Source organism: Lonchura striata, chromosome 1A (assembly GCF_050655825.1).
Source record: "Lonchura striata isolate lonStrDom1 chromosome 1A, ASM5065582v1, whole genome shotgun sequence".
NCBI classification, from domain to species: Eukaryota; Metazoa; Chordata; class Aves; order Passeriformes; family Estrildidae; genus Lonchura; species Lonchura striata.
The window spans coordinates 17,619,126-17,640,968 of NC_140741.1; the positions used below are offsets into that span (position 1 = coordinate 17,619,126).

Sequence of the window (21,843 nt, forward strand, 5' to 3'; positions counted from 1 at the left end):
TGTATGTACTTCCAGACACCTATTACACTGACCTCTTTTCTCCTTCCCCTTCCTCTCCAAAAAGTGCATGAAATTGGAGTAATTTCTATATTACTGATACCCAGGACAGGCCAATGAAAAAAAGTGCAGTGTACATTTAACATTCATTACACAGGCTGATGGCTTCTCACAGCTTATTGATCAAACTCCATCTAAAACCAGGCAAAATGGAAAGCTATCCAAATCAGCAATCTGCTCATTCTGGACAATCCTGTTTGACTCGCAAGCTTCCTAGGATGACTGGGTTTCAAGTTTCTGCTAAACAGCTGATCATTTTTATTCAATCTATTTAACTGCCTGTCTCAGTGAATTGCACAAGGCCTTACAGTAGAAGTGGTTTCAATTAAATGTAGCTGACACCAAATGTGACAATGGGGATCCTTGTACTGCACAACAACAGCTGTATCACCCCAGAAAATACTGCAGGGAAGGAGAGGAGCAGGGAAGAAAGTCTTGCTAAGCACACGATGCTGAGACACACAGAGCTGAGATGTGTATCTTAGGTGGCAGCATTGTAAGGACAGCTCACAATAAATGTGGCAGCAAGCACTGGCAGGTCTATTTATCTTCCAGATGCCAAGGCACTGCACACAGAGACATCAGACACTCACTGAGAAAAGAAGCAAAGCACAACCCCACTGACACACACGGCAATGAGAGCACATACAGATTTTACTAGAGAATATCCACTTTGTTGGTATTTTGTTACAGCACAGTTTCACAGACCAGTCCAAAAGCAGAAGGGGTAAGGCCCATACGTTCTGCTGCCTCTAAGTTTCACTGCAAATATTTGGTGCAGTTTGTGTTGTCAATTCTCCACTTTTCAATTCTCTTCAGTCATCTAACATGACATGACAGTGCTACATTGCAATGGTCACAAAATATCATATATGATGACCTCACAAGGCTAAATACCCAGAAGCTGAGCCTGAATATCAGCAAAGCTTATGTTCCTAAAGAAGCTTGAATATTTTCAAATCCAGCTCATCTCACAAACACATGTAAGCATTTCCATAAAGCAAGATTTCCACTTGGACCCAGAGATTTCCAATATCACCTTCTCTTAATGCATGTTGACAGTCTGGAACAGAGATTTAGTGCTCTCCAGAGTTCTTGTGAGGGCTTTAACTATCTCTACCTCCTCCCCATTCTCCCCCAGAGGTCCCCAGGTCTCTCTTTCATGTCATCTTTTGACTGTGGTTTCCATTTTGCTTTTCACTTATTTTTTTTTTAACTATTCTGTTTCAAATATGGGGAAGAAAAAATAGAATAAGAAGGAGGACGAGAAGGGAGGAAGAACCTGTATATCTGTGGGCAGAGGCAAAAGAACACTCTGACCCTTTGCAGAAGGAGTCTGGGAAACTCACTTTTTCTGTCCTGCAGTTATTGAGACCCAGGCTGTTCACCACGGCCACCTTCCCATCCAGCACCTGCTGCTCCCTCCGTAGCTGCTCCTTCATCTGCCGGGCCTCCTGGATTGCCTTGGTGACAGCATCGTGGTCGTTTAAATAACCTGGTGACGTGACAGAAGAAAGGATGTCTTAAAAAAAGGGAAGTTACAGGAAAACACTTCAGCTTCCAGCAGTGGAATGCAGTTTACCATTGTTAATGAGAAAGAGTTAAAAGGCAATGCCCACAAACCTGCCTGTGCTCTGTAATTCTGCTGTTGTTATGATAGAGCCACCTGGACATAAAGCCTGAGAAACCTTGGTGCCAAAATCCTCACTGCTGCTATTTGATCCCATTAGTTTCAATATTTCCCTGACACTGCAGAGGTTGGCCCTGTGGTTTTTATGCAGCAGGATGTAACTGGGTTAAGAGTTAAGGGAAGCTCTGATCACACCAGCAATCCCAAACTCTTTAAAATAGACTGTTTCATTCTTCCCCTTCTTAGAACTTGTGACTACATTAAAATAAACCACAGGTGGCGGTCGTTTGCTATACATATGAAATGCATAATGGTTGAGAAGAAAAACCTCATCCACTGAATACTCCCCACCGCCACCTGTCATTCATAAATGTACAAGAAACCACAGCTACACGGACCTACATTCCCACTCTTATTCATGCTGCTAATAGTAGGTCAAATGTCCACTGTTTTGCTGCAAATTCACAGCCTAGGGCTTAGCCTTAGTAGTCACTGAATTATTTCCTTTTAAAATGTTACAAGCATCACCAGCACAGCTAATAGTGTTTAATTTTAAATGTGACACTTTGTCATTTTTTTCCTTTAGTGTACTGTAGATTATACTTATTATGATCTGCATGTGATTTGCAGGGTAGAATACTGATGGGAGATTCCAAGCCCCAGTGTATTTTTCAGATATTAAAGTAGAGGCTAATATTTATCAACCTCCCTCTCTCCCCTCCACATCCCCACACGTCTGCACACACACACACACACAGACACACACACACACACACACAAACACACTTTCTGTCTTTTAACTAGGGCATAAAAACGGCATAAAATGAATCTGTAATATGAAATTATCCAGAAAAGGGACTTCTGATTGTGACATGAGGCTAAATCTAACCAGATCCATTGGTGAATTGTGACAGATGGAGGGACTGTGAGACAGAAGGCGGGCACTAATCACACACAAAATGACCGGCTTGCCTCAACATGTTCCATGGATTCCAGCAAACTTTACACCCTAATCCATTTTTAGAACAAAAAACATCTGGGCCATAAATCCTCTAATCTGCCAAAACACGCTATTAAATCCCATGATTTGTTGAAAAACACTAAGATTAAAGAAAGGAAATATAAAATGGCTAACTGCTGTGTTAGGAAAGTGTTATTAATACTCTTTCTTTGTCTCAATTATGAATGTTCTGTTCCTAAAGAGCCTTGTCTAATCATGTCAGATTACACATCCCTGTTGTATTGCTAGACTCTCCTATCTGATCTGCTGATTGCCAAAAACGTAGGACATTGTCTTGCTGCTTAAAACATTTCTGAGGAAGAAGCTGATGTCAGATTAGTTCAGTGTTGTGCTGCTGTCAGGATTTTAGCCTGCTTTGGGGTTTTATTGTTGGTTTTTCTTGACTGTGGATAGAGTGGGACTGATATTCCCATCTTCCCTGAAGAAAAAAAAAAGCTAGAAAGAGAAGTTCCTGTGCAGTTTGACTGTTCCTAATTGTACTAACAGCTTTGAGCTAAAATCCCAGGAACACTGAGAGTTTTATATGAAATAACTTGATCCACATTGCTTTTATCAAATGACCCAGTTCAATAATTCCCAGCCAATGGAATTCCTGTAATTCCAGTTTTCCCAGCATAAGGAAGAATATAGCCTGCACCAGCACAGTGCTACCAGCTGATTTTTCTTTTTTGTTTTTTCCTTTCTTTAATCTCCATTTTACCAACTTCCTTGGTTTCTTCCCCAGTTTGCATCTGTTAACCTTTGCATCTGATCAACCTTGCATGTAGTCAGAATAAATTAAAAAGGAAGCAAATAAACAAACAAACAGCAGTATTAGTTCTGCTTTTGCTGTAGTCTAGGTATAATACTTTCAGTCTGTAACAGAGCCAAATTTGCTTAGGAGCTGGAATTCATGCCCTTCTTCAGACTATTTGGCTTTTCCTGAATACTGCTATCTTTGAGACAGTTTGGCACATGACAGTGAATAAAAGCAAGCACTCCTTATGTTTTTCAGTAGCTGCCAAGATGCTGGTGTGCAGGGAAATGATTAATATAGAAGCGAGTTGAATGTAAATTATTGTTGTTTAGGGTAGGTGGTGAATTATTGACAGAGAGGGGAACTGCATTACATAAAATGAGCTTAGTTCCAAGGATTGCCAAACTAACACAGAGATGTTGCAGATAATGGCAAAGAGCAGAGAGAAGTTGTTTCTGTTTTTAGTACACGGACATAAGCCTGTTCCCAAAAAGAAATGCTTGGATTTAAAGTCATACATGAAGCTGTGACATTTGTGACTGCTCAGTCTGTAGCACAATTTTTGTGCTATAGGGATGGCTTTGGAGAGGGCTGTGGAGCTGTATGCTTGAGTGCAGCCCTGCTCATAATCCCTGAGGCTCCGAGTTCACGTCCCCCAAAGAAAACTGAACAATACACAGGCATTTCTCCATGCCATGGAAGCCCAGGAGCTTGACGGGCTGCTTTCAGAGAAGGGCTTGATTTGAAGTCAGTGGTGGTGAAAAGGGACAGCTCAGCTGCATGCCAGCAAGGTGGGCTGTGCACACCTAGGACAGAGAGCTTGAGCCTAGTGCTGACAGCTCCAACCATTCCAGAGGTGGAGGCAACTCTCTGACAAGTTACTGAGTGTTTCCCAGTGGCTCTTTGCAGGGGGGTTTATCACTCAGGATGAGAAAGTGATCCAGCTTCCCTACCACGTTAGAGACCTTTGTAGCTTTGCTAAAAATGCTACCAAAATTTCTCCTGGTGTAGCTCCAGCTAGAGGGTGCCATGGGATTTCATGCTTACTTCAAGATCACCGAGGAGTTTCATCATGGCAAGGAGTTCTGCTTGCTGTGATTTGTGTTGGATCTGACCTATCAGTTAGCAGGAGACCATGCAGGGTGTTCAGGAGCATTTCCTTCTTGCAGTCCTCCATTAAAGGATAAACCTTTACTAGAAGTGTCCATCCAGCTCCTGCACCAGCTAAAGACAGCTTATCTTACCCATACAGCTCAGCAACCTCAAAAAGTCACTTTCTATATTTGTAGCAGAGAGATATACAGCAGTGAACTCTATGTCATTAACAATAACTTAAATATGTTATCTTTTGCTCCACGGTTTTCCATGGTTTATTAATGGTATAACGCATTAATTCTTCTTACAAGAGTGACCTTTAAAGCTCTGTTCATCCTCACAGCTTTTATCCAATTACATTATCACTCATTAAAGGTACAGCATTTCAAAATCTGCACCTTATTAAAAGAAGTAAATTGCAGGGGTCTCAAGTCAATGGAAAATACCAGGTATGTAGGGAAAGAGGATTGAAGAGGGGAGAACAAGGGATGTTTTGCCACTGAAATGCAAGTCAGATGCTTAATTTCCCATTGAAATATGATGTTCCTTCTACTTAAGGACAAAAAATCTCACGTGAAAAAAAAAAATTGATGCATTGTGCATGGAGAGCAGCAGGGTCAAGCAAATTGAAGATAAAACACATTACTATGTATCACAGTTAGAGTGTAGGGTTAATAGCAATACAGACATTAGCAATCAGTAATGTGATATTTTAAGAATATTTATATAATTGTAATATGTCATATCAAATAAATACTACTGCATAGCACTACTGTATCACAGATATAGCTTCTGATAGGTTTGACCTATGGCTTCTTTTGGGGTTTTCTGTGCTATCCCTGAAAGTGGCCAGGCAGGAGATGCTTTGGGAGACAGTAGCAAAGTACATCTGCCTCACTCAATTCCCAAAACAGAGCTTGATTTACATAATGGAACCTTGATTCAGGTTATACTCAATCATTTCATGGAATACATTTCAGTTAGAAGCATCAAGAATGGGGTGTGTACACATTTTCCTTACACATACAAAGAACAGTCCCTGTAACACATCAGGCTTATGAAATTACCAGTAAGACTGTTACTATTACATGGTCTTTCGGCAAATACATAATTTTGGCAGGAGGAGGAATTATCACTATTTTCTGTAAAGATGTTAAAAACAGCCAGTCAAGACTTTCTGCAACATAGAAAAACAAATTTGGGGTTTTCTTGAATGAACCTGGTGATTGCTTTGCTTATTGCACCAAGGTGAAATAATATTCTATTCAGCATTTGGATGGGCTAAGGATTAAACTTGTAATTTTGGAAAGATGTAGATTTTTAACTTAAACAAGTGTTTCTGAAAGTTCATCCACCACTTTTAGATGACATAGGACAATATCATGGGTCTCCAATACCCACCATTAGCAGGTCACTGTCTTTAATGTGTGCCTGTAAAAACCAGCATTTATTAGAAATTAAAGCAGCATCTGAAAGAACACAGGCCTTTGCTTTCTCACTCTGTAAAAATTAAGATACCCCTCCTGAAAAGAAAGTCTCTGTGAGTTGCTTCACCCACACCAACCAACTGAAGCATGATGGTCACCCTGGGCTAGCTCTTGGCCCACTGCCTGATAAAAACTCCTTCCCAACAGGACCTATCCCTTGTTCTGAGTGGGACACCCACACAGGGCGAGGGGGAGACACAGGACTGAGTGGGACACACAGAGGGTGAGTGGGACACACATCACTGAGTGGGACACACAGGGCTGAGTTCACCTATTGTGTTGGCTCTGGCCGAAGGACTCGCTAATGTTGCTGGCACGGAGGACTTTAGTGAACTGGCCCCACTGTTTATTCTCAGAGCTGGCATGTGAGGAGAGGTGGGTGATGTGGGAGATTTGCCATCAGATGTCTTGGGCTTGGCTGAAAGATTCAGAGGCTGGGCCACTTCATCCTGTGAAAGCAGAGGAGAAAAGAATGTTACCACAGTGCTACTGTGCCCGAGCGAAGGCAGTGGCTTCAGTTCTCATGAACTCCTAAACCTGAGAGCTTGTATCACATACACGAAGATCAAATGTGATACCACCTTGTCACTCTAGTTTGGAACTGAAATGACTGATAATCTGGAAAATTAGTGTGACACGATCAGAGAACATCATCCATGTGCACTGTCTCTGAGGAAATTATTCCCATCAACAAGACATTTGCCTCTATCATGAAAATAAAGAGCACTTTTACAGTTACATTTTATTTTGAATCTTATATTCATTAATTAATTAAAAACTGAAGACCACCTTCACTTAACATTCAAACACCATGAGCCAAGCTGGGCAAACAAGTGAATGGGGGCTCATTTGGGTTTTAAAAATGTTTTTGGCTTTGTTGTTTGGGGTTTTTTTTGGGTGCCTTTTTTTTAGCTTTTGTTTTAACTTGTATTTTCCCCTGAACTTCCCAGACTTAGAATCCCAAGCACAAAAACACCATAGGAAATAAATACTTCTCTTCCACCCTAACAAAACCTGAGACAATAACCTGGGTAATTTTGCACACACCCCTAGATGTTTTTATCTGTTGCAAAGCTGAACTTCTAGATTCCAACAACTATTATTATTATGTGAAAATAGAAAGATTGGGTGACATCTCTTCAAGGTAATGGAATTATTCCGAAACCTGGCTTGATTACAGACAAGAGTGACAGACAGTGCTATAAAAACATTAAAATGCCAAGTAATGTATTTTTGTTCAACCAAAGTAAAATACATTAAGAAAAAAGGAAAAAAAAAAAGACCTAACAGAGAAGGGAAAAAAGAATTTTCAACAAGGGGAACATTTTAGAAGTGATTTTAACTGACTTTAAATAAGCAGAACTAATGGATAGGATATTAGATCAAATCATCACATAATAGCTTGGCTCTTGCATGACACTGTGACTTAGGAAAGTCATCCTTTAGCTCTGAGAAGTGCTCCATCAGACAACTGGGTTCCAGCTCTAGGTACTGAAGAAACTTATTCTGGTCTCCCTAAATTGTAAGTATGTTTAGTTTTATAGTATTATACCTGACTTACTTACAACAATGCAAAGCTGAGTGAGATTAGACTCAGCTTTTGGGTTTTGTCTTGTTTTTTTGGTTTGTGGGTTTTTTATTGTTTGTTTGGTTGGGGTTTTTTTGTGTTTGTTTTACTGCTACCACCAAAGTCTCTGTAACTATCATGTAATAGCGATTCCTTTCCACACAGGGGGTGTGCTGCAGGAAAGAAGGAATTTTGCAGCTGCCTATTGCTCGTGGAAGTATGATGTAGATATCTCCAAACATAAAGACAAGTCTGCAAAGCACTGTCATGCAACTTTTCCATTGCCTCTGAGAAAAGCACCTTTGTTATATTTGATTATATTTCTACATTTGGTTATATTTCTACACAGTTTTGTGACAGTCATAGCAGATAAACATTATCAGAGGCATAGTGGACAAAGCTGTCATCCTTAAAGTGATGCTGAAGCCATCCTAGAGGCAACTTGTGCATGAAATAAATAGAAAAAAAAAATCAGTGCATAGAATTGCCTTAGGAGCCTACATACTATACTCTCAGAAGTGAATTAGGTACCTAGATGGCAGAGTTCTGTCGATCTAAGAGATTTAGGCTGCAGGGTTAAAAATGTCACCAGTAAAACTGATATTCAATATTTTTAGAAGGGATTTGTTACTTTACAGAAATACAAATCCATTGTATTAGAATACAAAATAAAATTAGAATAAAATAAAATTTCAGCCAAATGGAAGGGGACTTGCTTTGTTGCTCCCCGATTTCAATTAAAAAACAAAGAAGTCTCACAACAGTCCAACTATAATGTAGTGAAATCGGTACTGAGGTAGTTGCGTAAATGTTTTAAGCACAAATGAGCAAACAAACCAAACAAACACAGCGACCCTGCGCCAGACAAGGATCCCTGAATAGCAAAGCCATGTATTTATCTGGAAGACAGCCTGAGAAGCAAAGCAAGCCTGCCCACAGACTTGTTTCAGCTCAGACCAAGAGGCTTTGGTTTCCATGTACATTGGATTCTTGACCTCTGCTGTAAGTCTCACCAAAAGGGGATGATCCCGGTCAGATATGGTACAGAAAGCTGCAATGTGCTCTCTGCCCAGAAGAAATCTGACTGAGAGCAGCACCAGCTCAGGAGGAGCAGCAGCTAGTCCTGATGGGAATGGCTCTCACCCACTGCAAAGGCAGTGTGGGTTCCAACCTACATCCCCATCCTGAAAGGTTTTTTCAGTCTCATCCTTTTGCCTCACTTAGCTCTCCTATCCCTAAAAGCTTATTTCCTTCCGTCCTCTTGCCTCTTCTCCCTTTTCTCAGCTCTTCTGTTCCCTTTTTCTTAACCTGGTGTGAAGGCAAGGTCCTGTCCAAGTCCACTATACAAGGGTGGTTCTGATCTCATTTAATGCAAGTTAGAAAGAGAGGAGGTGTTTCTTCCCCATTGTAGGCATCAAGCAATGAGGCTGCTTGTGTTGCAACTATTCTTGGTAGTAAGAATGCTCCTCTTCATTCAAGTCAGCACAGCCCTCTCTGAAGCCAAGAAATATAAGGCCTTGTGGAAATAATACAAGTCGACAGCTCTAGAGCTGATAAATGTCATTCTAAATTGCCCCTTCATTCACTTTCATTGTGTGTTCAGGCTAATGGTAAATTAATCGGAGGTCACAGAAGCTTGGTTCTCATAAAGGAGGATAAGTAAACAATTTTCAGCTATTATATATATTTACAAAATGATACTACTTCACTGTTTGGTCTTCATAACATTTTTACTTCATTTTTATTTCAAAGAGCATTCTCAAATCCTCGCTGGAAGTCAAATGCATTAAAAATCCTACGTTGCATCACGATTTGGTAATAACTTCAGTAATTTCCTTTACAATAGTTTGATTTATTCCAAAGGACTCCAAAATATATCTGGAGGACAAATAATAACATACAATTGTGTTAAGTGTGAAGATGACTGTTAGGATCTTCACTCCTAGTCAGCGAAATATTTTACACTTTTCCCTTTCTGCAGCCATAAATTCAGAATCCTCTGCTCTTCCAGCTTAAATCAAGAACTGTACTGTCTTCATTATTGATCTGAGCCTGTGTAACCCCAATAAGAATTAGATGCTAGTCTACCTTTAACTATAAAATCTCTCAGCAAACATTCTGCCACATTACAGATTAACTGAATTTTCCCAATTATGCCAGACTGCTTGGGCAAGTAAGAGACATAAAAGATAAAGCCCACATGTAGCATCTTCACTTCAGGTAGATGGTATCTTTCAAAAGCTAGGGGATTTGATTTTATGCAGTGGATCTATGCAGAATCTAGAATTACTCCCTGCACTCAGTTTTATTAGAGAAAGCATTCATAGGTCCCTGCCTTTTTCTGAAATACAGCTATTCTAAGATGACATTGATAAGGTGGGTTTTTTCCCAAAGCCAGGATTTTTTAAAGAGTTAAAGTCAAACATTTATTTATATATCAGCCAAAACATTAATGCTGAGACTAGAAGACATTAATACCCAAAAGGCTTGTAATAATATAAACACAGATGATGAAAACAAAATATGATTTTGATTAAAGGTTATGAAATGCCTCTTTAAAAGTAGCACATTTGTCTTACAAAATAAAATACACATACGCACAAAATAAATGTAGAGAATAAAGCATAAGCAAAAACACAGGAAGAGGGGCTAATAAAATGTACCCACAGAAAGCAAAGCATTGACAAAGAGATTCTCCTCCCCTGTATCACAGCTGTGTCACAACAGTTGCTGCTTTAGGAAGAACTGATTTGCTTCCCAGGACTGGAAGCAAAACATGAATTCAGGGAACTTTAAATCCTTGATTTCCTCTAGTTTTTTTCCCAGGTTGTATTTGAGGAAAGAAAGATCCTTCCACCTACACCAGAATTTGGAGGGTAAATATAATATTCAAGAACTGCATTTTTGTAGCTTCACTCAACCTGGACTAGTTTAACTCCGAACTGTCACACTTTAAACTTCAGAGACAGAAAATCTCCAAGTGTCTGACATGCCACACAAACAGAAATGCTGCTGGCAGGTTGAGTGCGGATCACACTGCTTTTATAAGGTTTGCATGGTCCTTTGGAAGGGTAAAATACTATAGGTTAACACAAAGTGCTTATTAACATGGGAGGAAAACTGAAAGAGAGGGAAAAGGAAGGGATTTGGCCACAGCCAGACAGTGACAGCAGCAGAGCTTCAGACAGACCCAGGAATTCTGACTCACAGTCACCAGCCTTGAAATAATTGGCTGAAATGATGTCTTTTCTAATCTTCCCATCATGTCGTCTCTATTTACTTCCTCCTAGGATAAAAGGTTACTTCATCTCTATGGAGAATAGATATGGGAAAAGAAGGGGATAAAATCTGATTTGGAGAAACTCTCTAAACCATTTATTAAAAATGGCACTATTTCAACAACAAGAGCTGAATAAAAGACTGATAGCCCACATGAATGAACCAGTCTCAGAGAATGAGAAAGGGGGGGTGGGGCTGGTGGTGAAGAACCCAGACAATTCATTAGGATTTGATAATCTCACTCCTTTACACATATTTTAAGGTTAATGCACTGTTAAAACACAGTTACTGAATTATTGTACTGTCATTTACACCCAAGTGCTGGATCCCACTGTGGCACATGCTGGAAGTCCAGGTTGCAGGGTTTATTACAAAATCATGAACTGCTCTGGGTATCATCTGACTGGCAATACAAATGTGCTTAAATGACCTGGCTTAAGCACAGCCCAGCCTGCTCTGCTAAAGAGGCTTTTCATGACCTCTGGGAACATTCACCACGTCTTGCTGCCTATTTAAATGACCTTGACAGTACAAATTACAGCCAAATCAGTTAGAAAGAAGAAGCCAGGGAGGGGGATTTCTACAAGATTGCCTCTGCCACCTCAACAGAAAAAAAGCCTCATTCCCCCACCCTGGTTCTGTTTCCTGGAGATCTTAATTTCAATAGAAATGCAAAATATGGAGCACTTACTGCCATGTCTGGGGCAGAAGACAATGATGCTATTGTTGCCCACTGAACAATGCAGCCACTCAGTGGCTTATCCAGACTTCTGCTTATCCAAAAATGTCTAACCAAAAAAAGGAACTGAGGTACAACAGCAAAGATGCAAAGAAAATTCTCTGGAATCAGTGTGCCTCAAGACTACAGTTGTCCACACACTCATACAAGGACACTGGCAGCTTCCTTCACATCCCCTCCCTTCTTCTGAAGCCACTCATGGTGAAATTATCCGTAGTGATAATAAGAAGCCAAGAGGTAAAGGCAGTTGTGAAACATGTTGTATAAATGAATCATGCTGCTGATATTATCCTCACTGATGAAATAATTGTATTAAATTAAGCAGGGATGTTCACATGACAGGATGGGTGAATTAGATAATGCTCATCTGCAGCTGTACCTCTGCCTGCCACATTCTCAAGTTTTGATTAAGAATAATGTGTTCCTTCCTGCAAAGGTGGAAATTTAACCATGTAGAAAAACACATACAAGACATAAAACGAGGTATCTTGGTTATGATAGTGTAATAAACCCAGCAGAATTATTCTTCAGGTTCAGAGAAGTCACTTCATTGCATTCTTGCCCACAGGTTTCAGCACCAAAAGCAGAAGGCATGACTAGACTCTCGTTAGAAAGGAGAAGGCACTGAAGAGAAGGATGAGGGCAGGTATGAGGAACAATGGTGTTTTTTCCTTCTGATTCTGCATGGATCTTTACTTCTGTGATGGAGCAGAAAGATCTCTGCCTGGATTTTCTTCTATACCCAGAGCAGCTAGCAGCTTTTTTTTTAGTGTTTTTTTTTTAGGTTTTGTTTTTTTGTTTGTTTGTTTGTTTGTTTTTAATGTTGTTGCACTAATGAGTACCTTTTCCTCAAGTAGTTTCCCTCAGGAGGCAGGTACTTTCTGGACTCAGGGCATGTTATCCAACCCAAGTTAGTACTTCACTGACACTGCCCAAATACTCTTATTCATGGGACACAAAACAAAGGGGGTAACTGAGCTGCCTTACACTTGTGACAAATACTATTTTGTTCTCTGCTCCGCATATAAGGAACTACTCAACAAATAAATTACTCCCAAAGGGTGATTTATACACCAGGAGGATTATTGCACAGTCTCCATTCTTGTTCATGGAGAAAAGTGGTGCAGGAACATAACAAGTGAATCTGTTTTGTAGCACCTGGGACAGAGAGGACTTCTTCCTCTCAGAGAGATCCCTAACATCTTCTCCTTTCCTTTTTCTTTACAGGAAGTGTAGTTGTCAGGAATGAAGTCAGCCACCATAAAGACTAATTTGCTGCCCTGAAAAGCCCAAGCTCTGATTCTGTCTGCTCTGCATGTTGTCACAGTAAAAACCAGAGGGCTGCTGGGTGGTTTTCACTTTGTATTTAGCAGTGCTGTTTCCCAAAGCTGTATAGAGAACTCCCAAACAGATACAGAAGGAACAAAAGAGGAGCAGGCAAGATGACCTGTTTATGAGATGGCAGACTCCTTCTCAGCCCACCTGTCCTGTCAGGCACAGAATACAGAGGTTCAAATAACAGAGGAGAAACCACAAAATTCCAGGATCACTTTAGTCCTCCTGCTGTCCCAGACATGCAGGGCAGCCTAAAGGCAGCGTCTAGGGAGAAAACTACAGAACTGCTCTTCAAAGTCTATCCAGAGATAACCTGGGGTAAAGGCCTTCCTTTTGTGCAGCAGCTGGTCAGACCTCTGCACACAGAAGCAACTCTTTAAAGGTCTTCAGGAAAGACTGCACTTGGACCTTGCCCTTTGGGGTCCTGTGGAGGAGCACAAGGCAGGCTGCTTGGCCAAGAGAATAGACCAGAACATGCAGCTGAGCAGAATGAACAGCCTGGTATGTGTTTACCGAAAATTCATTTGTTTAGTTTCACAAATCTTCAGAGACCTATCCTCCAAACCACACTTGCAGCTTCTGGCTGCCTTTGGGCTGTCAAAATGCCCAACCATCCTTGTGAACCCTGCTAGTAATCTCTACAGACAAATGGCACAATGTGTTTGAGGAAAGCAGCCAGTATGAGATTTCTAGGCTTATTTTCCTTGAACACGAGTTTTCAGTCACACCAACCTCTAGGGAAAGCTGATAATTTATGGGTGCTTTTCCCAATCCAGCTCCAAACTTCAAGCATTTGTTTTCATCCACACAGAAGTAAATTACTTAGTCCTATCACCATTATTCTTCTAATTGAGCATTTGCTCTTCTGTTTGACTGGAACCAGCAGAAGTGAGAGTTGCTCACCACATGGCTGAGAGGACCCACTAAGAGGATTTTCAGTACTGTAGGAATGAAGAGCTTTTAGCATTTACTTGCACCTCATAATGGAAAACCTCCTTCCCATTCTGCATCTCTAGAGTGAGTGAAAACTTAACTCAGCAGCCTCATATACAGAAAAGGCTCAGTGAAGCTGCTTCTGAGCAAATCTTGCTGGGTTGGTCCTGAAATTAGAAGGGTCCATGTTGAGTAAAGATGAAACATGAGGCAGGGCAGAAAGACTATTCACTTGGGATTCTCCTTGTCTGTGCCTCATGCCAAACCTGGGTCCTGCTGTTAGCATTTTGCATCTAACTGTTGTTCAGCTGAATTTCTCACATCACTGCTCCACCTGTTTATTTGATATAATGTCATTAATGAAGTGCTTAGGTCAGAGGCTAAGCTGGAGGAATGATTTAGGCACAGGTCAGCAGGGACTGATGCAGACACTGCAAATCTGCAGGGGAAGATGACAACCTGTTTTTCACAATTTTAACCATGAAAATCACATCACATGGGGTAAAAATCCTTAGAGAGGATCACAAAATCATGGGGCAAAGGAAGGGAAAATATTCTTCCTATGAAGACTGCTTCTCCCAAACTGCCCCCACTGAAATACATGGCAACCAGTAAAGTACAAGAGGGGGAAAAAAAAAAAATTCTCCAGTGTACCATAGGAAATATTAATTAATTGGAGCTCATAATTACTCTGAAAGCTTTTGCCTTATTTTACAACTGGGAAGAATAAGGCACAAAGTGGCTAAATGATTTGCCTAATCTTACACAGTGAGTCAACAGCTGAGTCAGAAGGAAAAGCAGGGCCACTCTTCATCAGAGCAGTGTTTGGGAGTTCCTTTGATACTGTACTGAACCTCCCAAAATGTCCAGCTGCTTCAACACAAGTCGCAAAGAAAGTAGACAGAGGTCAGACAGTTTGATCTGTGGTTGTCTATTCCTGAAGTTGTCCTGGGTAGAAACTGTAGTGGTCTGTGCCCCAGTTAGTTTTGTTTTTTAAAATCCTTTCTGCGTAATTCTGTCCCAATGAAACCCAGAAGGTTGAACGTGTGGAGTTGTGTCCTTATTAATTCCCTCTTCCTAGAAAAAGGCTGTTTAAAAAGTGGAAATAGACATTGGATTGGATTTTGTTGCTGCCTAAACTGAACCTCTAGTCACCACCTTCCGAGGAATAATCCCCAGTAAATGTTACGCAGAATGAACAGCAATAAAAACGACAAACCTGAAAGGATGGGGAAAGACTTGGAAGGAAATAAAACAAGGACCTGCAAAGCCAAACAGCATTACAAACTGGTACATTTTAAAGGAACAACAAGAAAACAGAAGCTACACTGATCAAAGCCTCCCACCTCCTCTCTGTGGTGGATGACACCTTCGCTGGGGGCACACCACCACCTCTAACCCCACACCTGCAAAAGGAATTAATTTCAAAAAGAATACAGACCAAAGAGAACCATATCAAAACAAATTAGCAACAGACCCCTCATCCTGCTGTGGTCAGGCAGGAGAGGCAGAGATGCTCACAGTTGCTAAGATTCAGGGGAAAAAAAGACAAAACAAAACCAACCCCTCCCCCACCCCCCCAAAAAAAAACCCAACTGTTGAAAACTTTAGAAGAAACAAGTCCAAAGACCTTGAAAGAAAAGAGATTTCAAACAGCTTGGACAACTGGCAGGGGGCTAAGAAATTCCTTTTCAAAAAACACCTGTGCTTTCTCTGACTTTGGTTATCTCTATAGAGCCTAAGCAGATTTTTCACTAAGTGAGAGCAAGTACAGCCCTACAAATATGTAGTGCAAAGAGAATACACTGTATTTATGTACAGATACACACAACTGCAACAAAAACGCCAAGATATGTTTTGCAACTGTAGATATGACCTGCCTGACAATTTGTTTTTCCAACTAATAGCTTGTCAAAGGAAAACTATCAATACAAAGCTCATTTGTCTTTAATGTTTGCATGCTATTAAAAACATACCAGATCACTAAAATCAAAATGATTTTACACTTGATCCTTACAGGTCTCTTTATGCTTCATCTCCTTTTAGCAGCAAGATGAAATCTATTCAGCAGCTGCAGAAACTGGGAGGAGTTTAAGGTACTGTAGGGAATGTTGCAAACCAACACATGCTCCTTCAGTAAATACTGCACTCACAGAAGAATTTGTTTAATATTTGTACCCCATCCATGATCCCATGTGTGGGGTCAATCACTTGAGAGAACATCTATTGGGAATGGCTAGGAATTGTTGCAGCCATGCCTTTTTTCAATTGCTGACCCCTTAGGTCGTGCCAGAGAGACTCAGGTTCAGTTCCTGACTTGACAACAAATGTTCTCTGTGAATTTGAGTGAGACACTCCTTATCTAACTTTCTGTACATGGCCACCAACATGTTTGTGAGGTTACCACAAAATATTGCCAAATATCAATTCTAGTGATCAGCACAGGAGCACACGAATACAGAAAGCAAAGGGTCACCCCTTTGTCTCAGCTCTCACAAAACTGGAGACAAGACAACCTTTCACCTATGAGAAGGGTTTATTCTATGCAAACTGGGCACACATCAGACATGTTGAGGAAAGTGCATGGCAACACCACCATTTTCAACCCTTTAAGTTTAGGAACTACTCTTGATGCTATATATTTATATCTATATCTATATCAACACAAATTGACCCTACCTATGTTTATTACTATTTGCTGCTGAATGCAGAATAGAAGCAGAAGAGTGCTGAAGAAGTATTCAGCCCCCACTTGGTGCACAGACTTCAGATCCTATTTCTGATTCACATTAGCAGAAATGAAATCACCATCAGGACCAGTACTGGGGCCAAATTGCTGGCAGGCACAATGAACCACTAATTGCTGGATTCATTAGTAAGACTCATAGTTTGTCCCCATGAGATGCTGAATACTTTCAGCTCCTTTTAAAACCTTGCATCTTAGAAATTAAAATTAACAACAGCAAACTAGTATTTTTGTTACACTGTAGAAACTCAGTAGGAATTTGAAGTCAGATCACAGGAAAGCTAAAATTCTATTATGCAAAATTAGGCAGATTTTTATCTACCCCTTCCCTGTTAATTCTGGAGAACACGCATGCAACCACACACAATAGGTACTCCATGCTGTTCCTCAAGCCTAAACAATTGGTTTAAATAGTTTTTGTAATGCTGACAACTGCTTCACAAAATACCTTTTAAATCCCCCAGTACCACACTATTAAGACCAACCTATTCTTTTCAGGCATAAAACAAATGTCTATTTAAGAACACATCCAAATGCATTTCCATCATTCAGCCAGAGCACTTTCACCTCCCAGAAGCTGACACTGTAAGAGATGGAAAGAGAAACAGAGAGAGAGAAGAGACCTCCAGTCCACCTACTGGCTTCACTGAAGGCAGTGAATTCAGCTCGAGCTCATTTCAAGTAGGTTCAACTGTGTCAAAGGTTACCCACAAGCTATTTCGTGATGATTTATAGCTGATGTCTACAGATCTCCTTTTATTTCGATGATGACTTCAATACAGATGTAAAGACATTCTTTGTCTTCAGAGAAGTGTATGAGAGGGAAGTTGACATCTTAAAAAAAAGACTTCTAAGAGACTGATTCGCTTTTTCTGAACAGGGCCAGCCATGGGCAGTTTTCATATCTTATCAAAAAAAAAAAAAAAAAACCAAAAAAACCCAAAAAAAAAACCAAAGGAAAAAAAAAACCCTTTGCCCTTTTCTCCTATGCTAAAGCTGCTATGTTACTGTCACTTATTCTGGGCACAAATCCTAGAGCACTGACTCAATGTGTATGTCACCAGTTAATTATCATCAAGACAAGACACTGGGGCAGTTGGTAAGTGTTAGATAATTTTATCTCTTTTCCAGTAATAACATGTATTTATACAGCATTATTTTGCTCTGCTTGAGCCCAGAGGGATTTACAAAGTGAGTCCCAAAAGATACCACCATGGGAATCCTTCCAGCCAGCACTGAGCCACCATCGTTTGGGGGTGAGGAACAGCGGCACAGGAAAGGCAGTAGCAGGACATACCACATCACTTTGGGATTGCTGATGTCACCCTGCTGAAACTGCTGAGATCTGACCAAATGTGAGACTGTTTTTAACCTCAGCTTTAGTGTGTGTGTGTGAGTGTGCACAAGGTCTGTGTGTATGTATGCATTGAATTTTCCTGACCCCAAATTTGGTCTGTGCCTTTACAAAAAGTGTTGAAGGCAGACTATTCACTTATTCATAATAATAGGCAAATAGTGATAAATTAATTAATTTCAATTAATTAATTGCAGATTCTATTTTCTGTAGACATTTGAAATTAGGAGGAGAGTACCCAGAAAGGGAAAGAAGATAATTTTAGAGAAGACTAAGAGTATTAGAAATAAGGCAAGAAGGAGTCATTCTGATCTGCAAGCAAGACAGAAAAAAGCCAGCAGTTTAGATTAGCAGAGCTCAAGACTGACCAAGGCAACCAACAAGCTAAATTCAAAATATATTAACTTACAGCTGTAACCTGAAGCCTATACAGCTCTCAGCATGGCTAAAGATAAAAATAATCAGTGACCTGGAATGACTGCTCCCCCTGAGAGAGCTACCTTTGGAAAGAAAGAAATTCACAAGAACCCACACAACAAAAATGCTCTCCAGAATTGCTACATACATCTGTTTTCTCCCTAATTGTACAGTGAATTAAAGCTGCTTTACTAGGTGGTACACTGCTTCACAGCCTTCTCTGGAGATGAATGAATGCACCCAGCTCTGGAGAGCTTTCCGTGCCCCTTCTCCCAGCTCCTGCTGGGCTGGGACTCACAGAACCCAGCGTGGCTCATCCTGACATGAGCTGTCGCTGCCCAGCACATCAGCTGAGAGAGAGCCCAGGACAGACTCCTGGGCTCCATCTCCACACACACACACAGAGCCTTCCAACACATCAGCAGGTGCTGGCACAGCCACTAGGAAACTTGGAAGAACACTAACAACTTGTAAGTTAAAATACTTCTGTAACATCATGATTCAAAACTGAAAAACTTCCTCTGCGCTGCTCCCATCAGAGACATGGTCTTCTCCTCCATGCACTCCACTGCCAAGATACTCAGAAATCTTTTATCAAACACTTTTACTGTTTTCCTAATACCTTTTTTTTTTTTTTTTAACCAGTTCTGGCAATAGCTTATCTTTTCTTTAAAAGCAGCAAGGAAAAATGCAGCAACTTGAAATGAAACAAACAGAAACTTCATTAGCACAAAACATACACATTGGAATTCACAGTCTGACAGCATCAATGGATAAGGACATGTGATCAAGAGTGAAATTTTAAACCAGTTTCATATGTTAGTGCCTGTCTCATCAGCTTGTCTGCCTCTGATGTTCTTCAGATACTCCTGAATTTTCTCTCTGGACACTACTGAAACACTTTTACTGGGAGATTCTACACCAGAAACTCTAATTCTGCTGTGAGGTATTTATGTCTTAGCAGAATTGTCAAGATGAAATCTATCATTTGAAATGGAAAATTAATCCCACTTTAATAAAAAAAATAACTTATAGATTAATTTCCTTAGCTGCTTTCTAAGCCTTTGAGATACATTTATACCAATCTCTAAGTTTCAGGCATGACAACGTGAGATTTTTTTTTAAATGAGATTCTTACATACTCACAAGACTTCAGGACCTTGAACCTTAAGAAAGCTACATTATGAAATCAAAACAGGTAGCCATGCTGCTTTGAAAAATATGTGTACTCTAAAGTGATGCTTTCCACATAATGTTTCTGAATCCCTCTTTTGCAACAGCTCATTTTACACTGAACAGTTCAAACTGCATTCTGTACAAAAAATGTGCAGTTCTGAGAAACCTGAGAGAAACAGTTGCCAGGCACTTCATAAAAATCTAAAGTTAATACTAATCTAAAAGAAACTGACTTGTTGAAATTGAAAATAAAACAGATTTTTCCACTCTGCTGCTAAATTTTGCTTCTCTTCAGATATCCATAGCTACCAGGGATTAGAGATTAAAATGTTTCCGATTAAAATATTTTTGTAGCTCCCTTGTTATGTGATTATCATTTAGCTGCGGGTACAGGAATCCTTACTGCAAAACTTATTTCTCTGCTGCTTCCTTTGAATTGCATTCTGTCAGAACATGTTAAGAGGAGCTAATTTCAAATCCAGTGTGTAGCATGGATACAAACCACCCTTCTGCAGACAAAACAAGCAGTTTCTGGGGGCTGTCAGACTGATCACACTGGAACTTCATTCTATCACCTCAGACATTTCCTTGCTGTGTTGAAAAGGGAGTTGTGCATTTGGGAAGAGGTGGCTCTGCTGCTGTTCACTACCCAGGCTGCCAACACAGCCTCTGCACTTTTCTTCTGGCTACTGACACACACAGTGAAATGCTCAAACACTTGATCTGAAGCTGCAAAAGGGAAGGTTTAATTCCTGATGGGAAGGGCCCAGTTCCTTTCTGGAAGTCTCTTGGAGAGTGAGAGTTGTCTTCTTTGTTTCAAGCTTCCTCCTAATCCATGGGACAGGTACATTGCTACACTGCCATCACCCATACAAGCCTGTGCTCCTGGAATAAACACATCCCTTGATTCAGGGACTCTTAACAGCCCAGAGTCTAAAAAAACAAATATCTGGAATAAAGGATGACCTTTAATAAGAATTTCACATTCTGAAGGAAACTATACATTAATCTGATATTCGCATAACTCCCTGGTTTGTTATCTATATTTAACTTACAGTTAATATTGGTTCCCCATTTTTTCAGCGCTGCTACACAGTGAAGAATGAACTTTATGTATTTCTCCTCATGGCTGTTTCCCCTTCTTCAGCAGAAAGATGTTCTGCTAAATATTTTTTAACTCTCCGTCCCACAGACCAAGGCTACCCAACTGAAAGGAGTATCAGCAAAAACCACTGCAACCAGAAAATTCAAATTTTTTTCTCTGTTGCATTATGCAGCTCCAGATTGCATGCTCTCCTAAAGCCATTTTACTGCTATTTTTAGGACTTTGTGGACAACTGGCACCATCAGCTCAACAGCTCTCTCAGTGGCATTAAAAACCCTTGGCTTTGTGACACTGTTTTCTTATTTGTGACTAATCCAGTCTCTTCTTGCTCTTTCTCACCCAAGCTCTTTATTGCAACTGACAGAAGAAGGGTGGTTCTGTCAAAAAAAGCTTCTAAGAAGTTAATGCTCAGGTATTTCTACGTAACAGGTAAGACACTGAGCAGAAACCCAGTGCCAGATCCCAGCACCTCTGAGCACTGAGGGTTTCTGGAAACAACCTCCAGTACCTGCTGGAATTTCTTGGTGTTCAGTTTGAATGGGGATCATCTACACAAAACTAATGAGAGCTAATGTCTGCTGCCCACCCCACCAATTTTATTTATTTACATCAGGTTCAGAAGGCATTAATGGCAAAGAACAGCAGAGAAACAGTGAGGACACAGTGACTGTTTTTTACCACTTTGCTTTACACCTCTGCTGCTTCTGTCTGGTTTCTGAGGACCTCTCTCTCAGGAATAAAGCAGTCTTGCTTGATACTTGTGTATCTCACTTTTGTTTTGCCCTCAGAGGTTTTGGAGGGCTTTCCCCCCTTTTTTATTGTATTTTCTTCTGAGTTTTCACTATAAGAGGTGCCAGCTGAGCCTGAAAAGGGTTAATTGCCTGGCAGCTCTGCTGGCGAGGCATGCTTGTGCCAGAGACACACAGTATCAGCAAAGAAGAGCGGTGGACAGCTCATCTGAAAAAGCATCCTAGGAGCCCCTCCACATATCTAATTTATTTTTAGGAAAGTAAGGAGGGCTGTTAGGCAGGCAGAATGCTGTGCAAGGCCCTACTGCTGCTGTTGTTTAGATACTACTATTAAGATTGCTTTTATTGTTTGGAACCCATTCGCTGTTTTAGAAAAGCACCTTAAGAAGGTCCATTAATACTCATAATTTCACTGTG

At 40.5% G+C, this 21,843-nt stretch overlaps 1 protein-coding gene across 33 annotated transcripts in view; it reads right to left on the reverse strand.

Annotated features, from left to right (window-relative positions):
* The window catches only part of SOX5 (SRY-box transcription factor 5), a 607,791-nt gene that overhangs the window by 29,782 nt on the left and 556,166 nt on the right, over positions 1-21,843 (reverse strand). For all 33 annotated transcript variants that reach the window (XM_085570319.1, XM_085570313.1, XM_085570322.1 and 30 more), the window contains 2 exons: positions 6,298-6,475; positions 1,407-1,552 (listed from right to left, as the gene is read on the reverse strand). In XM_085570319.1, coding sequence (XP_085426445.1) covers positions 1,407-1,552; positions 6,298-6,475 — 324 coding nt within the window. The remainder of the gene's footprint in view (positions 1-1,406; positions 1,553-6,297; positions 6,476-21,843) is intronic.